Raw genomic sequence first — 16,724 nt, forward strand, 5'->3', positions numbered from 1 at the left:
TTTCATCTGCCCTGCTAAAAATTCGAATTTAGCCTTGCCCTGTTACATTTATTAACCTGCCCTTTTTCAAATTCGAATTTAGCCTTGCCCTGTTACATTTATTAACCTGCCCTTTTTCAAATTCGAATTTAGCCTTGCCCTGTTACATTTATTAACCTGCTCTTTTTCAAAATCGATTTTAGCCTGCCCTGTTACATGTATTTGATCGATCTGCCCTGCAGAAAATCTCTTTTTAGCTTTGCATTGTGGCTGCTTGTGTTCACTAGCTGGCGCGCTCCCCTCGGTCTCCCCCCCTCCTCCCTTCTGCCCCCCACCACTCCCTATCCTCCACCTCCCAAGTGCATCCGTGCTTCAGCCTGGTAAGTGTCTCCCCCCTTCCACTTCAGCCAACCATGTCGCTGTCTATCTCTCCTATCCTCTCCAACTGTTTCACTATCTCCTATCCTTCTCCTATCACTAAATCTGGATGGAAGAAACGTAAGGAGGACATACTGGGCTCCAACCCAGGCCTTCCTATTGCAGACACCTATGCCACGGCTTCCGTTAGAGAGACTATCACAGACATCCTCTTCTTCGTTAACACACCTGATCTATGGACTTGCTATATGGTCAGCGTTCTCTCTCCTATCGCCTCTTCTCCCATTAATGGTGGCACTCGCTGGAAGGTTCTCCCTGACCCCTTTGCCATTTCCACAATCATCATTAATGTTTATCTCAATGGCACCATCATGGTTCAGGGTCCTCAACCCAACCTTCTTCTCTAACCTCACCTCTCCCACCAGCCAGGCTCCCTTACCTTCTGTGCCGTCCGCCTCCTCTGTACAGGCGCCACTGCCATGCCCTACAGCCCTGGCTCCCTTGATGGCCTCGGCTCCTTTGCTATCCCCTGGCCCTCTGGGAGGACCACTGTTTCCTGTGCCCCCCGAGGAAAGCCCTCAAAGATAGCAAGCTGCTCGACATTGCCACTCTCAACACCCGCTCTGCAGTCAAACACTCACATCTAAAACCTCCTTGAATTCATGGATCTTGAAGTGCTTGCCATCACCGAGACCTGGTGCAAGAGTAGCTCTGTCACATGCTTTGACAAACTCCTCCTTGAAGGCTACAAAATCCTCTCTGCGCCCAACCCTAAGAAGACAGGTGCAGGAGTGGAGCTCATCTTCCCAGAATGGATACCTGTATCCATCATCCCTACTCAGGCCTACTCCTCCTTCGAGTGCCTAGTTTGCAGACTCGCATTATCCCCACAATCTTCTCTCAATTTGGCCACCTTCTATCGGCCACCAGGTCAGTCCACTCTCTTCCTCTCTGAATGGGCTGACCTGGCTTCCTCCCTACTCCTATCCTCCTCTCAACTCCTCCTGATGGGTGATCTTAACATCCATCTGGACTCTCCTGACTCCTCAGGTCCTTTCCGCCACCATTGCGAATCTCGCCCTTTCTATCCTTCCCTTGAACCCCCCACACCGCGGGCCACACCTTGGATGCTCTAATCTCTACTGACATCCCCCTCTCTATCACTCTCATTACATCCCTCTCTTGGACTGACCACTCTCTTCACGCAACAAAAGTGAAGCTCTCCTCTCCTCTTTACAGCAATACAACCGGCAAAGCCACTTGCCTTCAAAGTCACCAGACCAATGAAAAAAGTGACAGTGGCTGTTTTTGCCGCCTCCTACTCTCCTCCACCCACTCCTTCGGCTGTCTCCCACCCTGACACAGCCCTTGCCAACCTCAATTTCTCTATCTCCAACACTCTTGACATCTTGCCCCTGTCACGAGGGTCCGACTGAAGCCTTCCAAAAAGTGCAACTCTTGGTACGACTACGACCTGGCTAACCATCTGACAAACTGGCCTGCGGCCTACTTCAAAGGCATTATCGACTTTGCATCCGCACCAAGAAAAGAGTCTTTATTCAAGCCTGCATCTCCAATAACACGGCCGAACTTTTCAAAGTCTGCAAGAAAAAGGCCAATCCTGCAGCAGCCTCCTCTTCTGTTTCACCTACCCAGGACCTTTGCCCGGCCCTGGCTGCACACTTCAGTGCAAAAACCCAAGACATCCTTTCCACCCTCTCTTCCCCACAACAGCATACACCTATACCGGAGCCTCCCTCCCCCCCCCCCCCTCCTGTGACCCTCTCTTCTCTTTCACCCGGCACACAGAATGAGGTCACCACACAAGTCCGATCCATGATGGCTTCATCAAAACAGGTGGACCCCTGCCTCTCCAAAACCATTAAAGACAATATCGACACTCTCGCCCCACCTGACCTCTGCAATCTCTGCAATCCTGGCCGACCTCTGCAATCTCTCCTTTTCACAATGCAGGATTCCTCAGCCTGGTTTCCTTGTCTTATGTTTCCTTGTCTTACACTTTCTATTCTCGAGGCTTCGTAAAAGTAACAGTTCCTTGTCGAAAAGGTCAAGGGAACTTCCCTCCTTGCGATCCCCTTCTGTTTCGCCCTCTTCCTTCTCGTGTTAAACTCCCATCTTGGAACTGCTGTTTCCTCGTGTGCTTTGTCTCGCTCAAAGCGCGCTCTCGTGCTCTGCCTTTTATCCGTGTGGAGAAGTGTAATGGAAGTGTAATGGAAGTCAGATGTGTGTGATGGTCAGTAATACCCGATCTTGCCCGACCATTGTCTTGGGACACGTCAGGTATATACGGCTCGGGTGTTAGTTTGTTTTCTCTCATAGTTGGTTGTCTGTGAGAAAGTGTTTGTGTTGTAAAAAGGGGGCTGGGCGGGTGAGTTCCTAAATATCCTACCTAGTAGGATGGGGTAAAGGTGTTACAGGGAAGGGGATACCGCGTCTCACCATCCGGTGTCCCACTCCCCTCACCCAGGTGATCCTCCTGCACTGGTCCACCCCAAAGAACTGGATCCAAAAGTGTTGGTCGTGTCCTGGCCACCTGGATGACAGATCCCCGGAGACTAGTGGGCGATACACCTTCTGGTTTCTCACAAGGCCATTACTAGTATTAAGATGTTACCCTGCGTTTCCGTCCATCCATGCCCCTACTGAGAGATTGGCCTTCAGTGCCTGACCACCACTACCAACATGTGAGCCAAAGGAACACCTATTCCGCCTATCAGTAGCCCACCTGGACCCACCACTTGGCTCCAGGCATGCCCATTATACTCTGCATTAAAAGAAGTTACATTTCAATTATATTTTACTGGTATAATAAGTGTTTATTTGGAAATATTGTTTTTAGGACATTTTTTCAAACTTCATTTTCTTTTTGACAATATGGTGTACATTTGCAGTACTATTAGAATGGGATCACATTTTACCAGCATTACATTTCACTACATTGTTTTTGCACGCCCGCAGATTCTAAATACAACCCACTGTACGATGCATGCTGCCATCAGGTGCGTTTTGACCCAATAAAGAAGGGAAAAATAGGACTATATAAAAAATAAACAGAGTAGAACAGATGTTGCAAGTTCACCTGCCACAAACCTACCAGCTTCCTCCACGGCAGGTCGCGTTTGCACTGGTCATACCAAGACAGCAGATTCTTCCGGAATGTGGCCACATCTTCATCTCCAAACGAGTGATATGAAGATATCAGTCGGTGAATTTCTACAAACAAAAGTAATATTAGCAAGAAGACAGCACCAACTCCGAAACACGCCCTGCACTGACAAAGAAGTATGTCTGACGGTTCAATCGTTCCCAATGCACAAATTATTTAGGAACACTCTGCGTTATGCCGTCTTATGGGTATTTGTGTGGGAAACATGATCTGCCTATGGACCCAGAAGTCTATGGGGAGCTTAACAGCACATGGCTATGCTGTATTCAGGGCAGTGTTCCTTTAACTTTTGATTACTTCATAGACTGCAGCGCCCATTTCATTACATCCCTACCAAGAAATCATAGGTCAGTGCCCGTCACCTCAGGATTACAATGTTTAGCAACACGAGCCAACTTATTTCCTGGAATTGCAGGCAGCTGCAGAAGACAGTGCTCGAATCTGCAGGAATTCAGCACCTGGTGAAAATAAGCTTCAGGTTCCTATTTAAATGACAGCTGCAATGTCACTGTCTGTATGGGCAGGTATACCCTCGAAATATTTGTGTTTTCTAAAAAGGTAGGAGAGATCGCCGGATGGCCTATAAACCCATTTCCTTCCTACAATCACACTTCAAAATGTTGGCAAGGGCACTTAATACATTGGACTAATGGGTAAGCGACAACAATATCCTTACTAATGGTTAGCTGGGCTTCCGCTCTGGTTTGGGGACCAGGGAGCACGCATTCCATTTGTATCCAATAGTGGCACACTCCATTGTTAAAAAATAAGCAATATATAGGAGCACAGCTTTTGGAAAGGTTAATAGGGTCAAACTGCATTGTGTGCTCATGTCCTAAAATGACCAAATGATGTTGAACATACTCATCGACATTCATCAGGACACTAAGGCCTGTGTTAGAAGTGGTTGTCAGGATAGACCATATGTTCCAATCAATAAAGGAGTTTGACAGGGGTGTGTTCTTGCACCCTGTTATACCCCCTTTATATTTACAGTTTGACTTCTTGACTTATCTTGGAACAGATGTGCAAAAAATTTTAAATATGCCATTACCTGTATTAGCATACGCGGATGCCACCATCTTTTTTAGCCCGGCCCCATGAGCCTTACATTATACAGATTTGTGAACCACCAGGATCTGACTATGACACCACAAATCCAGCCATACTAATTTGCTCTTTAGGAAACAAAAGTGTAAAAATACCCAAGATGTATATTAATAATAACGAAATTCCTAGAGTCAACTGGAAATTAACATTAAGAAAACAACTATTCACCAAAATTTGCAAAACCCAAAGGTGTACAGTGTAAAAACAAAATGAGTAGTGAAATATGGGGCCACGCTGATCAGATGGATTTCAAGAATCTGGCCTGGCGGACAGATTTTAGGAGGCCACCCTAGGTATGATGAACAGGGGATTCTGAGAGGTTAGCCAAACCCCAATCAATGTAGAATAGGAGAGCAGTCAAGGCTTAGTCTCAGAGTGTGAGTGGGGGCAGGGCTCTCAAGGAGTCCCTACAGTATGGCACACAATTTAATTTACACAAATAAATGTACTTATTTTAGGCCTTTTCAGCACACTGAAAAATGAAAATAGTAAGTAGTTCTCATATAATACTATCATACATATATATACAATCACCATTAGGTGCACTAACTAGACATCAAATAACTTAAAGCCATGTAAGTAAGTCATTTTTTTATTTTTTATTTAGTTGGTTTGGTCTCGACAAAATCGAGACCTTTCAACTTTTAAAAAAAAATTAAAAACTCATACACACATTTACAACAATTTACATAATTGACATATATACAAGATAAATAAATAACAAAAGGTGATTAGATCTTTACATGTAGAAAACAAATTTAAAACATTACTCATTATGGAGTTTCAATAGTAGATCTTACAAATTGTATTTTCCTCATAAATCAGCTTTTTGACAGTGCATACATCGGTATTTTGAGCTGATGTAAATAATTAACCACGGCATATCTTACAGCCTTTCTGGTAGTGTGAAATAATAAGACCCATAGGTTTTCTGGAGTCAGGATCTCTTGGGCCAAAAATAAGGGTTTGAAGTGAGCATAGCGAATTGACAATAGGCTATCACATTCTGTGCACAAATGCTGAAGGGTTTCTACATGTTGTTTACAGAATCGGCAGGGTAATTGGGTATTAACATTGTCCCGTTGATTCACCACTTCATTGGTCAACCACAGATTTATCCTAAATCTCATAAATCCATTCCGGTGGCTTGAGTTAGGAGACCTACCATATAATCGGCCACTGTATTGTAGCATTTATGTGCGAATGGAAAAGCCTCCAAATGTTTATAGTTTGCACAAGCCAGGCGTGTCCGGATCCAGTCATCTTCCCAGATTTTTGATCTTGCTTTATCTGGGTTCTCCAATTATAGGGTTGGATCTATCTGAGCTTTCCTTAGAATTGACTGGATTTTTTGTCGCCATGTTTTCGGGAAAGTATCCATAGAGTTTAGTAGATACATAGATATGATATTGGTAATCTCTGTTGTGGCTTGGTTTAGGAGGCATTTGCGGTATAAGGCACATAAGTGCCCTTTATAAATTTCATATAGGGAGATTAACCCTAGCTCATGTCTTACAAGTGGTAAGGGCTGCGATGTTGGTAGCTGTAGAATTTGCCTCCAAAAATGACCTTCCCTGATGGCCCAATAGGTATATGACATAATATGTCGGGTCTCAGCACCATACAAAATAACAGGTACTAGTTTTTGCTTATAATATGTAAGAATCGGTAAGAGAGAATTTGCAATATCTCGCCTTAATGATCTTAGCTTGTGAGATGCACATTTGGAGTTTGTGGAGCCCTCGTTTATTGTACTGATCCTGGGCACACAGATTAGAGATGATGGTGCCTAGGTATACATAGACATTAGTAACAGTAATCTTACTGTTCTGAAGAGGCCAATGATGCTGAGCTAGGCTTTGTTTCCTAGTGCCAAATTGGACAACATTTGTCTTGGCAATGTTAATTGTTATACCATTTGTTTTTGTATAACCATCGAGGGCACCTAGTAACTTTTGTAAGCCTTTAGGAGTGTGCGACATCAAGACCATGTCGTCAGCATACAATAGCCACTGAATCTGAACTCCCATTAACCTTGGAGAGTCAGATATAATTTTGCTAAAGCTACGCTGGATGTCGGAAACAAAGAAGTTAAACAAGGCTGAAGCTAGAAAACAGCCTTGCTTCAGGCCTCTAGCTGTTGGAATGGGAGGAGTTAGTAAGCCACCGTTGGTGAGTCGTACTTGAATTATAGTATTGGTATATATTTGTATTATCCATTTTAGAATGTGCCACGGACAATCAGCATCTGCCAGTTTCTTATACAAAAGTTCTCTTGGCACCGCATGAAACGCCATTTGAAAATCAATAAAGGCGAGATACAGGGGCTGTTTTCTTTGATAGGCTCGCTGGATGAGACTTGACAGGGTGATGATGTTTATACCAGTGCCTATTCCTTGCAAAAAACCCGTTTGATATGGATCTCGCAAGTTACTCCTCTGTAGCCATGTATTAAATTCTTTCAGGAGAAGTCTGGCAAACAATTTGCCAGGACAGTCCAGTAATGCTATAGGCCTATATGATCTGGGATTCTCGCGATTACCTTTTTTAAAAAATCGGGAGGATAATTGACTTTTTCCAGGTTTCAGGGATAGCACCAGATATCAATACTTGATTGAAAATACGGTTAAGAATGCCTGTCCATTCATCAATATGCATTTTTAACATGGCATTGTGCAGCCCATCTGGGCCTACTGCCCGGGACGAGCTCAGTTTCAAGATGCACAGTCTAAGATCATCAATATCAAACGCGAGTTCCTTTGTAGCTGTTGGCAGATGGAGATCTAGTTGCATGTCGGGGAAGGGAGAGAGATATAGTTTCTGAATATACAACTGCCATGTCTCAGATGAAATCGAGTTGATTTGGGCTACATGTTGAGGGATGTCAGCTGTACGGTTAAGCAGGGCCCAGATGCCAGCTGTGGATTTTGAAACTAATTGTTTTAGCATAGCTATCCCCTCAAATTCGTACATCTTGGCTCTTTTTATCCTGAGCCATTTTTTATAATTTCGCTTGGCTGCTCTGATTTTTCCAGCCATGTCGGATCTCTTCAATGTCTGTAAATATCGAATTTCCTGTCTCAAGTCAGATTTTCGATATTTTATTTCTAAATCATAGGCATGATTATATCGCTGTTTAGTCAGACCATCATTAGTAATAACTCGGGTGAACATCTTGATGGCAGTTGTATAGTCTTTAACCATATGACTATTCTGATACATAGTCTCTAGGTTATAATCTAGAGTTCTCAGTTTCTCTTTGTCCCAAGACAATCTGTTTCTCTCGTTGTTCACAGCAGCACCAATTACATTAATGTTAAACCAATGCATCGTTTGAGTATCAATAATCTGTAATGACAATTTGAGTTTGTGGTGATCACTTAGATCAGTATTGATCACTTGTAACTCTTGGACTGAGTTAAAATTTCTGACATTGCTATAGATCTAATCGATTATGGCATGTTGGGCACCCCTCCGCCAGGTGGGCTGGGCAGGGCAATCACCCCTCACATTGCCATTTACCATTACAAAGTTGTGCTCTCCCATAATTAAGGACCATTTTATTTCATCTTCTGGTAATGGAACAACCCCCTCTGAAATAAGATGTAAATTAAGGTCACCCAATATCAGAGTGTGTGTCAAGGTGGAGTCAATGGCAAGTGCAACTAGTATTTCCACAAGTTGTTTAAAGAAATCTTCTGAGGCTAAAGTGTTACTACACCAATAGATGTTAACAATTGCTATTCTTTGATGAATACCAGATAACTTTACCACCTGAAATGATACAGAGGGAACCTTACACTCGGTTGCCTCTAAACCACAGGTCTTTTTCACTGCTAGTATCAATCCTCCTTTGGGTGTGCCCTGAGCACCTTTTTCGACAGGAGTAAATAGTATGGTGTGTGAGTCCCAGACCGGTGGTAAGACAAGCCATGTTTCTTGAAGGGCAACAATATCACTGTCAATTAAATCTCTATTTCTTAGAGAGTTGAGATGGCTGTGACCCCGTGTATTCCAAGAAATTAGGGTCAAGACCTTGGTATCATGGCATAGTTATGCATGTCTGGTCTGATCCATTTAATCTTTATGAGAGGAGCTATTGGAGGTTGACCTGAATTTGCGTGACTTATGGCCCTGTAATGTTGCAGGACCAGGCATTGGTTCTTGTGATAGAACAAACCCTATGTCAAATAATGCCATTCTAGCCTGCCACAAGGTTTCAGCCACCAATGAGGATCGAATATATATGCGGGCAACAGACAGGTCAGTGTGGTTCGTGAACTCAATTTGTTCAATATCCAATGACGAGATGGCTGACAGAGCAGGGATTTCTGCACAGATGTTAAGGATGCTAGATCGATTCAAATCATAAGACTTAAATGGTGTTTCTCTACATTTAATTATAAAGCGATGGTGAGATGGTTCTTGCTCGGCTTTGGTTTGTGTAGGTCTCTCTCTTGACAACATTGGTAGCCTTCCCGGGGAATGGGCCCTTCTGTCTTGATGAGTGGCAATAATTGTCTGGGGCCCCTGTATTAGGGACTTGAGCGAAGGAAACCCTTTTTCTTTTTCTGTTAGTTTAGATTAATTAATCTCATTTGATTGGTGGAAAAAGGCTTCGATGGAGGCCTTGATCTCTTCACGTAGCTCTTGTCGAGAAACTGAGGTCTGATTAGGAGGGGAAGCAGAAACCTGAGGTGGATGAGAAGGGTTCAACTGAGGATCAGAGTTGGTATTGCGCGTCAGATATGCCTCCACTGAGGCTCTAATTTGATCCTCCACATTTTTCGTAAAACAGTCATCTTTTGGCGGGGCTAACTGGGCCACTGAGCTCTGGATTGACTGGCCATCAGACTGCAGGCTTCGTCTACTATCAAGTTGTGAGAGGTGAGCCTTGACTTGGTCGCCCACAGTTTTTGGATACCCAATATTACAATTTTCTTGTCTTGCTATCTGAGGGGATTTATTTGGCAAAAATTTCAGGTATGATTCAATAGATTTCTGAACCTGAGCCTGAATTGCCATCAATATCGGAGCGCCTTGGACTCCAGATGGATCATTTAAAGACTCTGCTAATGCTGTTGCAACCGCAACTGAGGAGACCGGAGATGTTACTTTGGAGGTTTTAGACTGAGATTCTCGCTGTTCGTTATTACATTCAACTATCTGCACTAGATCATCCAATGGTTTGTGCGGAACCATCGGCATGCTCAATGCAGTTGCCTCAGGATTCTGGGTGCTAATATCAGATATGGAAATATTCGTCTGATCAATTGATGAGTCCACAAGATTCTTCCGTTTTTACCCTGCCGTTAATTGTGCGGCAGGAGTTTTAGATTTAACGGATTGGACTTTTCTTCTCTTAGTGGGCCGTTGTGTTGTAGATTTAGTAGAGGTCGTGTTAAAAACCTCAAACATATTCTTTGACATTAAGGTACAAGAAGATTGACTTGTTCGAAGGCTAGTAACAGGTACAGGAACATCTACATGGCCACTTGACACTGCTACAGCGACAAGCACAGACGCAGAAGCTTCTTCGAGACCAGTTGATGATGCCATAACAGAGCCTTCTGATGGCTTATTAGGACTATCAACAGTAGTAGTATCTCGAATTGTTCTGGACAGTTGGTCGGACAGCGGCACCATCGGCAAATTGGATTGAATTGTTTCTAATCCTGTGTATGAGATAAGATTACTATCTGGCGTCTGTGTAGAAACTGCTTGAGTGATTTTTAATCTCACTGGTTCTTGGATCTGCTCAGATGAGTTGGGTTGGGTTATGATTTTTGAGTATACGGAAAGCAGGTGCTCAAGACTGATGGATTGTTTTGAGATTTTTGCATCTAACCCCTCGTATAGTTTTGCCACAGCTAACAGGGCTGTGTTCATCGCTGCCAACGTATTGTTCAGGGCAGGAGCCTCTGGAAATGAGTATCTCTCCCTGTGAATGGGGTTAAGAAAGAAATCAGATACTCGAGGGCCCTGATCAAAACTTGGTTGTTTCGGGGGAGGTGCTATGAAGGAGGCTGCTTCCTCAATTAATTCGGAAGGAGACACCGGGTGTGTTACAGGAGAGTCTATTGGTTCTACTGATGCTGTATTGTAATGAGGCAAATTTCGCAAGTTGTACCAAAATGACTATTGGGAGCTTGCTCTAACTGAACTAAATCACCGGTATTTGAACACACATATAGAACTTCTTCTGAACGCTCCTCAGTTCGATAAGAGAGGTTCATGAATTCAAGATCCACCTCCTATATTTCTCCAATCATAGTTAGCTCAGTGTAAGCCTGTCTCAATTTGTGTTGGGCCAGAACTGAACACAACCGATTGTGGCATGGTGTCTCCTGGAAAAAGGGATGTGACAGGTCGTAGGTCATCTGCCGCGCAAGCTGCTATCAGCGTGTTATCAGTGGGAGCACCATGCGAGTTGGATTCTCGAGATGATATATCAGAGGCTACTGTAGGCATGGGGTCAGGAATTATAGGGCCAGACAGCTGGTCTACAACATCTGCTCTCGTAGAAACAGATTGTATTGTTGGAGGCGAGTGGCTAGAGTGACCCTTATCCTCAGATGTAATCCCCTCAGATTGACACGATTGAATGTCATCAGGAAGTGATTGGGTGCGCTGAGTTGTAGCCCACCCCACACATGGTAATAGACTTGTTAGTCGAGGTAAGTGATATAGATGCTGTAAATGATGGGGATCAATCAAAAACAGTATCCTCACTTTAGAAGTACAAACCCTAGGATGAGTGGTGGCTTTGTGCCCAAAAGTAAATGTATTCGCTGTAGAAAGGATGCAATGGCTTGTGGTGGCGATTCGTTTTCTCCTTTCTTCGAGACCCAAGGCTAGCCCAAGGACAAGATCCCCAAATCCAGGTTTGACGACCAAAAGTGAGTAGAATGGAGACCAATGCTACCCTATGGAGTACAGGAGGGTAGGCACACTGTTGCTTACTTTTCCCTTTGACGTTGTTTCTGGTGAGAGGTGCCCAGGAATTACGGATTCAAGGATTCTTGCGGTGGGCACATATAAAAGATACAACCTCTGTCTGCGAAGAAATGCAGAATTCAACAATGCTGGGTTCCTTAGGACACTTCACAGAACGAAGGAAGGTGAGTTCCAGCGACGACAGGCGTCCTTCCGGTCGCGGTCACAGTCGCTGCTCTAGGACAGGGTCCCTTGAAGATAAGAAGCTGGAATTCAGGTAGATGGTGACTTGTGGCACAAGCTGGAGACCATCTAAACTCCAAACTCGAACGCAGAACGGCGATGCTTCTGGCAAGGAAGCCCACAAGAGAGCTCGTCAGTCCACTGGTCAGTTCAGGTCCATTCTGAAGGCTCTGAAGGGGTGGATCTTTTAGAAGGCATCAGGACTAGTTGGTCCCACCTGTTCAAGGGCTGAGGCACCGCTCAGGGTCTTTGGATATCAGGCAGAAGGGCAAGGACTCACCAGGCCAGACACTGGAAGGGATACTGGGCGATTTCAGGAATCGTCTTTAGGTCCTCAATAGTTCGGCTCTTCTTCGTGGGATTATTGACTCCAACACAGATCTGAAGAATAGCTGCAGAAGTCGTCTTCATATGCAAATTCTGTGCTAGAAGCAAGACCAATCACACAAATGCTAAGGATCTGCACCATTCAAACAGCCAGTAGTTGTCCAATCTAAGACAACTACTGGTTTCACATCCGTCCCAGTAGCAGACTAAATGGCAGCAGTTATGTGGACTGGGACTAGACAGTCCCAGCCCCCTTCCTGGGCAACCCCCACACAAAGGACCACCAGCCCGTGAAAACTGCAGCTTTCCTGGGCAAGTGCATGACCTTTTTAGGGCTTTCCTGACCTGAGAGGGCAGGAAGAAGGCCAATCTACAATATGGACAAGGAACAAACGAAAACCGTCTAGCAGTACATTTTAGGGCACTAGCCACGTTTTGTAGCCATATGCAGTAAGCACGAATGTGCACACTAAAAATAATGCAAAAACAGTAAGAAAATGTAACTGCTGCGACAAACTTAGGCACATATAACAGTAGCTAGAAATCCTTGTTTTAAAAGGTTAGGGTGATCCCCATTCCAAGGTTTCCCGGTGCTGATAATCGGAAGGACTGATCAGTTTCCCCATAGAGGGATTGAAATTAGGATAGGATAAGCAGAAGCTAAAGGCTTTTCTTGGATATCCAGCATTAACCAGTGACCAGGAGCTAAACACTGTGGGACAAGGAGCTAGTAAATAGCATTCTGCAAATCCAATTTCTACATAAGGGGTCAACATAACATTGTGTGCATTATTTATAACCCTTTATGCTTTAACTCTTGTACAGATGAGCCCCAATGTATGTTTATACATTGTCCCAAACGCACAGGTTTAAATTCACATGAGTGTTTGTTCGGCATTAGTTGACCTTGGGAGCTAAAAATAGCTCCTGGTAGATGTTGGTATCAAGCTACCCAGGCTCTTCTAGGCAACAAGCAGCCTTTTGAACCCTGCAACAAGTGAGCAAAAGGTATGAAGTGAAGCTAAAGGTGTCACTTACATTGAAAAGGTCATATCAGGATCAAAAACAGAGCAAAAGGAATGGAAGCTATGGAGGTAAAGTTGCAAAAAGAAAATCTTTCCTAACACACACTTTGGGGCATTTCCGATGCATCACAACTACAGACTATTGTAAGGAAGGCTTGGTATCATCAATGAAGACTGACAAAAATGAGACACAGTTCAAGAGTGTTTATTGACTTTTAAAGGGTTAGTTAAACGCTGATCTAAATCTAAGGATGGAGCAAGCTACAACCATCAAATAATAACAACACAGTCCTAGTCAAGCTTGTCAAAATAAAAGGGCCTATGCTAATAAACCTATTGCCAATACTTACTTCTTAATACAAAAGGGTGTGGGACAGTAGTGTATGCAAAGAAAAGGAAACGAGTTCAAGAAACAATATGCCAGGACAGTTGAGTAGTTGGCCTCTATTACCCACGCATTCAACTCTGGACAAGGCAGCACCCTTGAACCTCGTGCACACTCTGGCTTACACGGCACGAGGACACAGTTCAATATTTCAGCTGGTCTCACACCACTCTGGCAAAGTCTTTAAGAACCAAAAAGGATTCTCAAAAGAAACATTACTTGTCCAAACACAGCCTTCCTCCGGCTTGAAACAAAGTTAACTTTACTTGTCAAAACACACAGTATTAACTTCTTTCCCAATGACTGCTGGTACTTGTAGTTCCTTTTGTTACTTGTACGGTTCAACATCTCATTATCAGGACCTTCTGTGCCAAAGACCCTTTGAGATTTAAAGTCTCTTACTGCAGAAGGTCTGGTGTAGCAAACAAAGCACAAAGGTTCCTTTCCTTTGTCAAGATTCTCACATTCATAAGTTCACGGTTGGTCTCCCTCCTTCGGGCTCAGACCACGGGTCTCCCTCGTCCGGGCTCAGACCACTTTTCTACAATGTTCATAATTCATAACTTGGTCTCCCTCATCTGGGCTCGGACCATGGATCCCCATCGTCCGGGCTCAGATCCCTTTTTACACAATGTTCACACATTTGGTCTCCCTCATCCAGGCTCAGACCATAGACACCCCTCTTCCAGGCTCAGATCCCTTTTGACAAAGAATCAAAGACTTTCGACTATGCTTTACACGTCTCAGGACCACTTCGATTTACAATTCCTTACAACTTTTTAACTTTCACTTCTGCCACTTTTCAGCTGGATACCTTACAGAGACCTTCGATTAGGCACACCCCAGCGCCGGTCCACTCTGTCTCATAGCTTTGTTCCAGTCCCAGAATGCACATTCGAAGTTTTGTTCCCACTTCGCCAGTTACAGGCACTTTGGGGATTTACATAGTTCTTGACACAACAGGTTATCCCGCCTTAACCTCCGCCGAGTCACAGGGTCCATCTTTTACCCTCAGAGATGAGGTGTTAGCGGGTCCTCAATGGGGATTCACGTGAGGTCAGGGTCCCAGCACCTGCTCCACAATTACCTGGGTTTCTGGAACTCCTCCAGGGAGCAAGCACTAATTTAAATACTAACAGAAAAGTGTAGCTGGAGTTTTGGTTCCCTGGGCCTTGGCTCTCCTGCCACACTATAGCTCCCTTTGTACTCACAGGCCTCAGTGTCTTGGAAGTCCGTCCCCCTCCTTCTGGCTTCCCAAGGTTCTACCAGCTGCGGACTTCTTCTGGTCTTCATGGTTCCTTCAATATCCCCAGCTCACCCATAGTGTGAGCCTGGGTGGCTGACCTTTTATACTCTTTCAAAGAGTTGATTGGAGTCCGGTGTGAGTAGGTGTCCTTCCCTGCCTGACTCTGCCTGACTTCATTATCAGGACAACATGGAGACTGCCTATAGGAATCCATTGCCCATTGATTTCTATGGGTAATCCCCATGACCCCCATCTGCCTCTTCATCGTCCCAGTAGTTGGAATTCTAGAATGGAAGTAGGGATTGTGGGAGTTGTATGTTTTCCTGGCGATCATGGAAAAACCATGTAGGTTTTTGTCCGGTTGAAGGAGGTAAATGTATTGCGATAGGTGAATGGATTTTCTATTGGGTTTTAATTTCCCAGGCCGTTTTCTCCTTTTTATTACAGAAAGTTATTGGGGTATTATGAGACTCTGCTGACAATATCCCATGACATCTGACGGGATGTCGGGTAGGGGTGTATCAGAACGAGAGGAATACCATGTCTCACCCAAGGGTGTATCTCCAATAGTACCCAAGGAACCCGTGCCCAGGTGATCCTTGCTCGCTCGTCCGCCCCCAGGGTTGGGATCCAAGAACAATGGCCCTCCCCTGGGCACCCTAACAAAGGATCTCTGGGAATAGCCTGGGAGACGTCTCAGGTTTCTCACACTATAGAGAATGTTTTTTTGTAAAATGCTTTAACTCCCGAGATCAGCGTCCAATTAAGCAAACCACATAACACTACTCTTACGTAATTTGTAAAACGAACTTGAACCAGCATACCACTGGATACATAACTTATTTGCTCTAACCAGAAAGCAGACCTCACTCAATTCTTAAGCAGAAGCATCCTAAATATGTTGGGAGCTAATACTATTCCTTGGCTCAACCATATTATGCAGCTATTCAGGAATATTTACACACTAAGGACCCCATTATGAGTTTGGTATCTCGACTGCAAATCTGAGATCCCACGTAACAGATTTACCGTTACTGCCACGTTGTCCGGTGGAATTACCACCAGATCACAAGTGGCGGTATTAGTCCCCATTTATAGGACTCCAATGGAGTATTCAGGGGAATTACCATATGGCAATTTTTTGGTGGTAAGGTGGCGAATTCCTCCGCATTTTGCTGGAGATTGTCCTCTGCCTTACTTCCAAACCCATAGTTCGGCGGTGCAGCACTGCATAGGTAATGCAGTGGCAACTCCCTTAATACTCTTGTTATCACTGCATTACCACCATATTTTGGTCACACCACCAAACTCATAATGAGGCCCCAAGTCACTTTAATCAGCCTAATATTCTGGATTAAAGAATGTTTGGATAATTGTATCCAATAGCAGCGAGAAAGCAATTAATTAATGAAACAGTTGAAATCGCAATCATTTGGTTTTGATCTACAAGTACTTGACAGGATTATCTTTCTCGGAGTATGTATGCACTTGCGCGATCTGAATGACACCTGGCCTAGTAAGATCGTTGTCGGTCTTCCCTTTGTCCCCCATCCCTGCCTCGTCGCACCTTGAAACACTTGTGTATAGGCGCGTTATAAATGCCATATCATATGCAAATGACAGATATCCAATTGCCAGGGCAAGATTTAATTGTATCCTATTAAGAGCTGTTACTGCAGCATTGAGGGGTGCAGTGGAGGAAAATAACTGGTTACTATGTCCCACTAGTTGTGAACATCTCCTGCACTTCATGTTTTTTTGCCCTCCCTGTGCACGTGTCCGAGCCAGAACTTTGACCTTAATCTTACATGATGCTGTTCTTGATCAATGTCGCACTCACACTAAATTGTGTTACTTATTAAGAGCAGAAACTCAGTTAGGTGTCTGGACTGTACGGACATATGCAAT

General features: G+C 44.3%; 1 protein-coding gene across 3 annotated transcripts in view; it reads right to left on the bottom strand.

Moving 5' to 3' along the window:
• The window catches only part of MUTYH (mutY DNA glycosylase), a 523,937-nt gene that overhangs the window by 480,598 nt on the left and 26,615 nt on the right, over positions 1–16,724 (bottom strand). For all 3 annotated transcript variants that reach the window (XM_069642363.1, XM_069642364.1, XM_069642365.1), the window contains exon 3: positions 3,473–3,591. In XM_069642363.1, the coding sequence (XP_069498464.1) occupies positions 3,473–3,591 (119 nt within the window). The remainder of the gene's footprint in view (positions 1–3,472; positions 3,592–16,724) is intronic.

The sequence above is a fragment of the Ambystoma mexicanum genome, chromosome 1q (genome assembly GCF_040938575.1).
Source record: "Ambystoma mexicanum isolate Mex_15411 chromosome 1q, UKY_AmexF1_1, whole genome shotgun sequence".
Taxonomy (NCBI): domain Eukaryota; kingdom Metazoa; phylum Chordata; class Amphibia; order Caudata; family Ambystomatidae; genus Ambystoma; species Ambystoma mexicanum.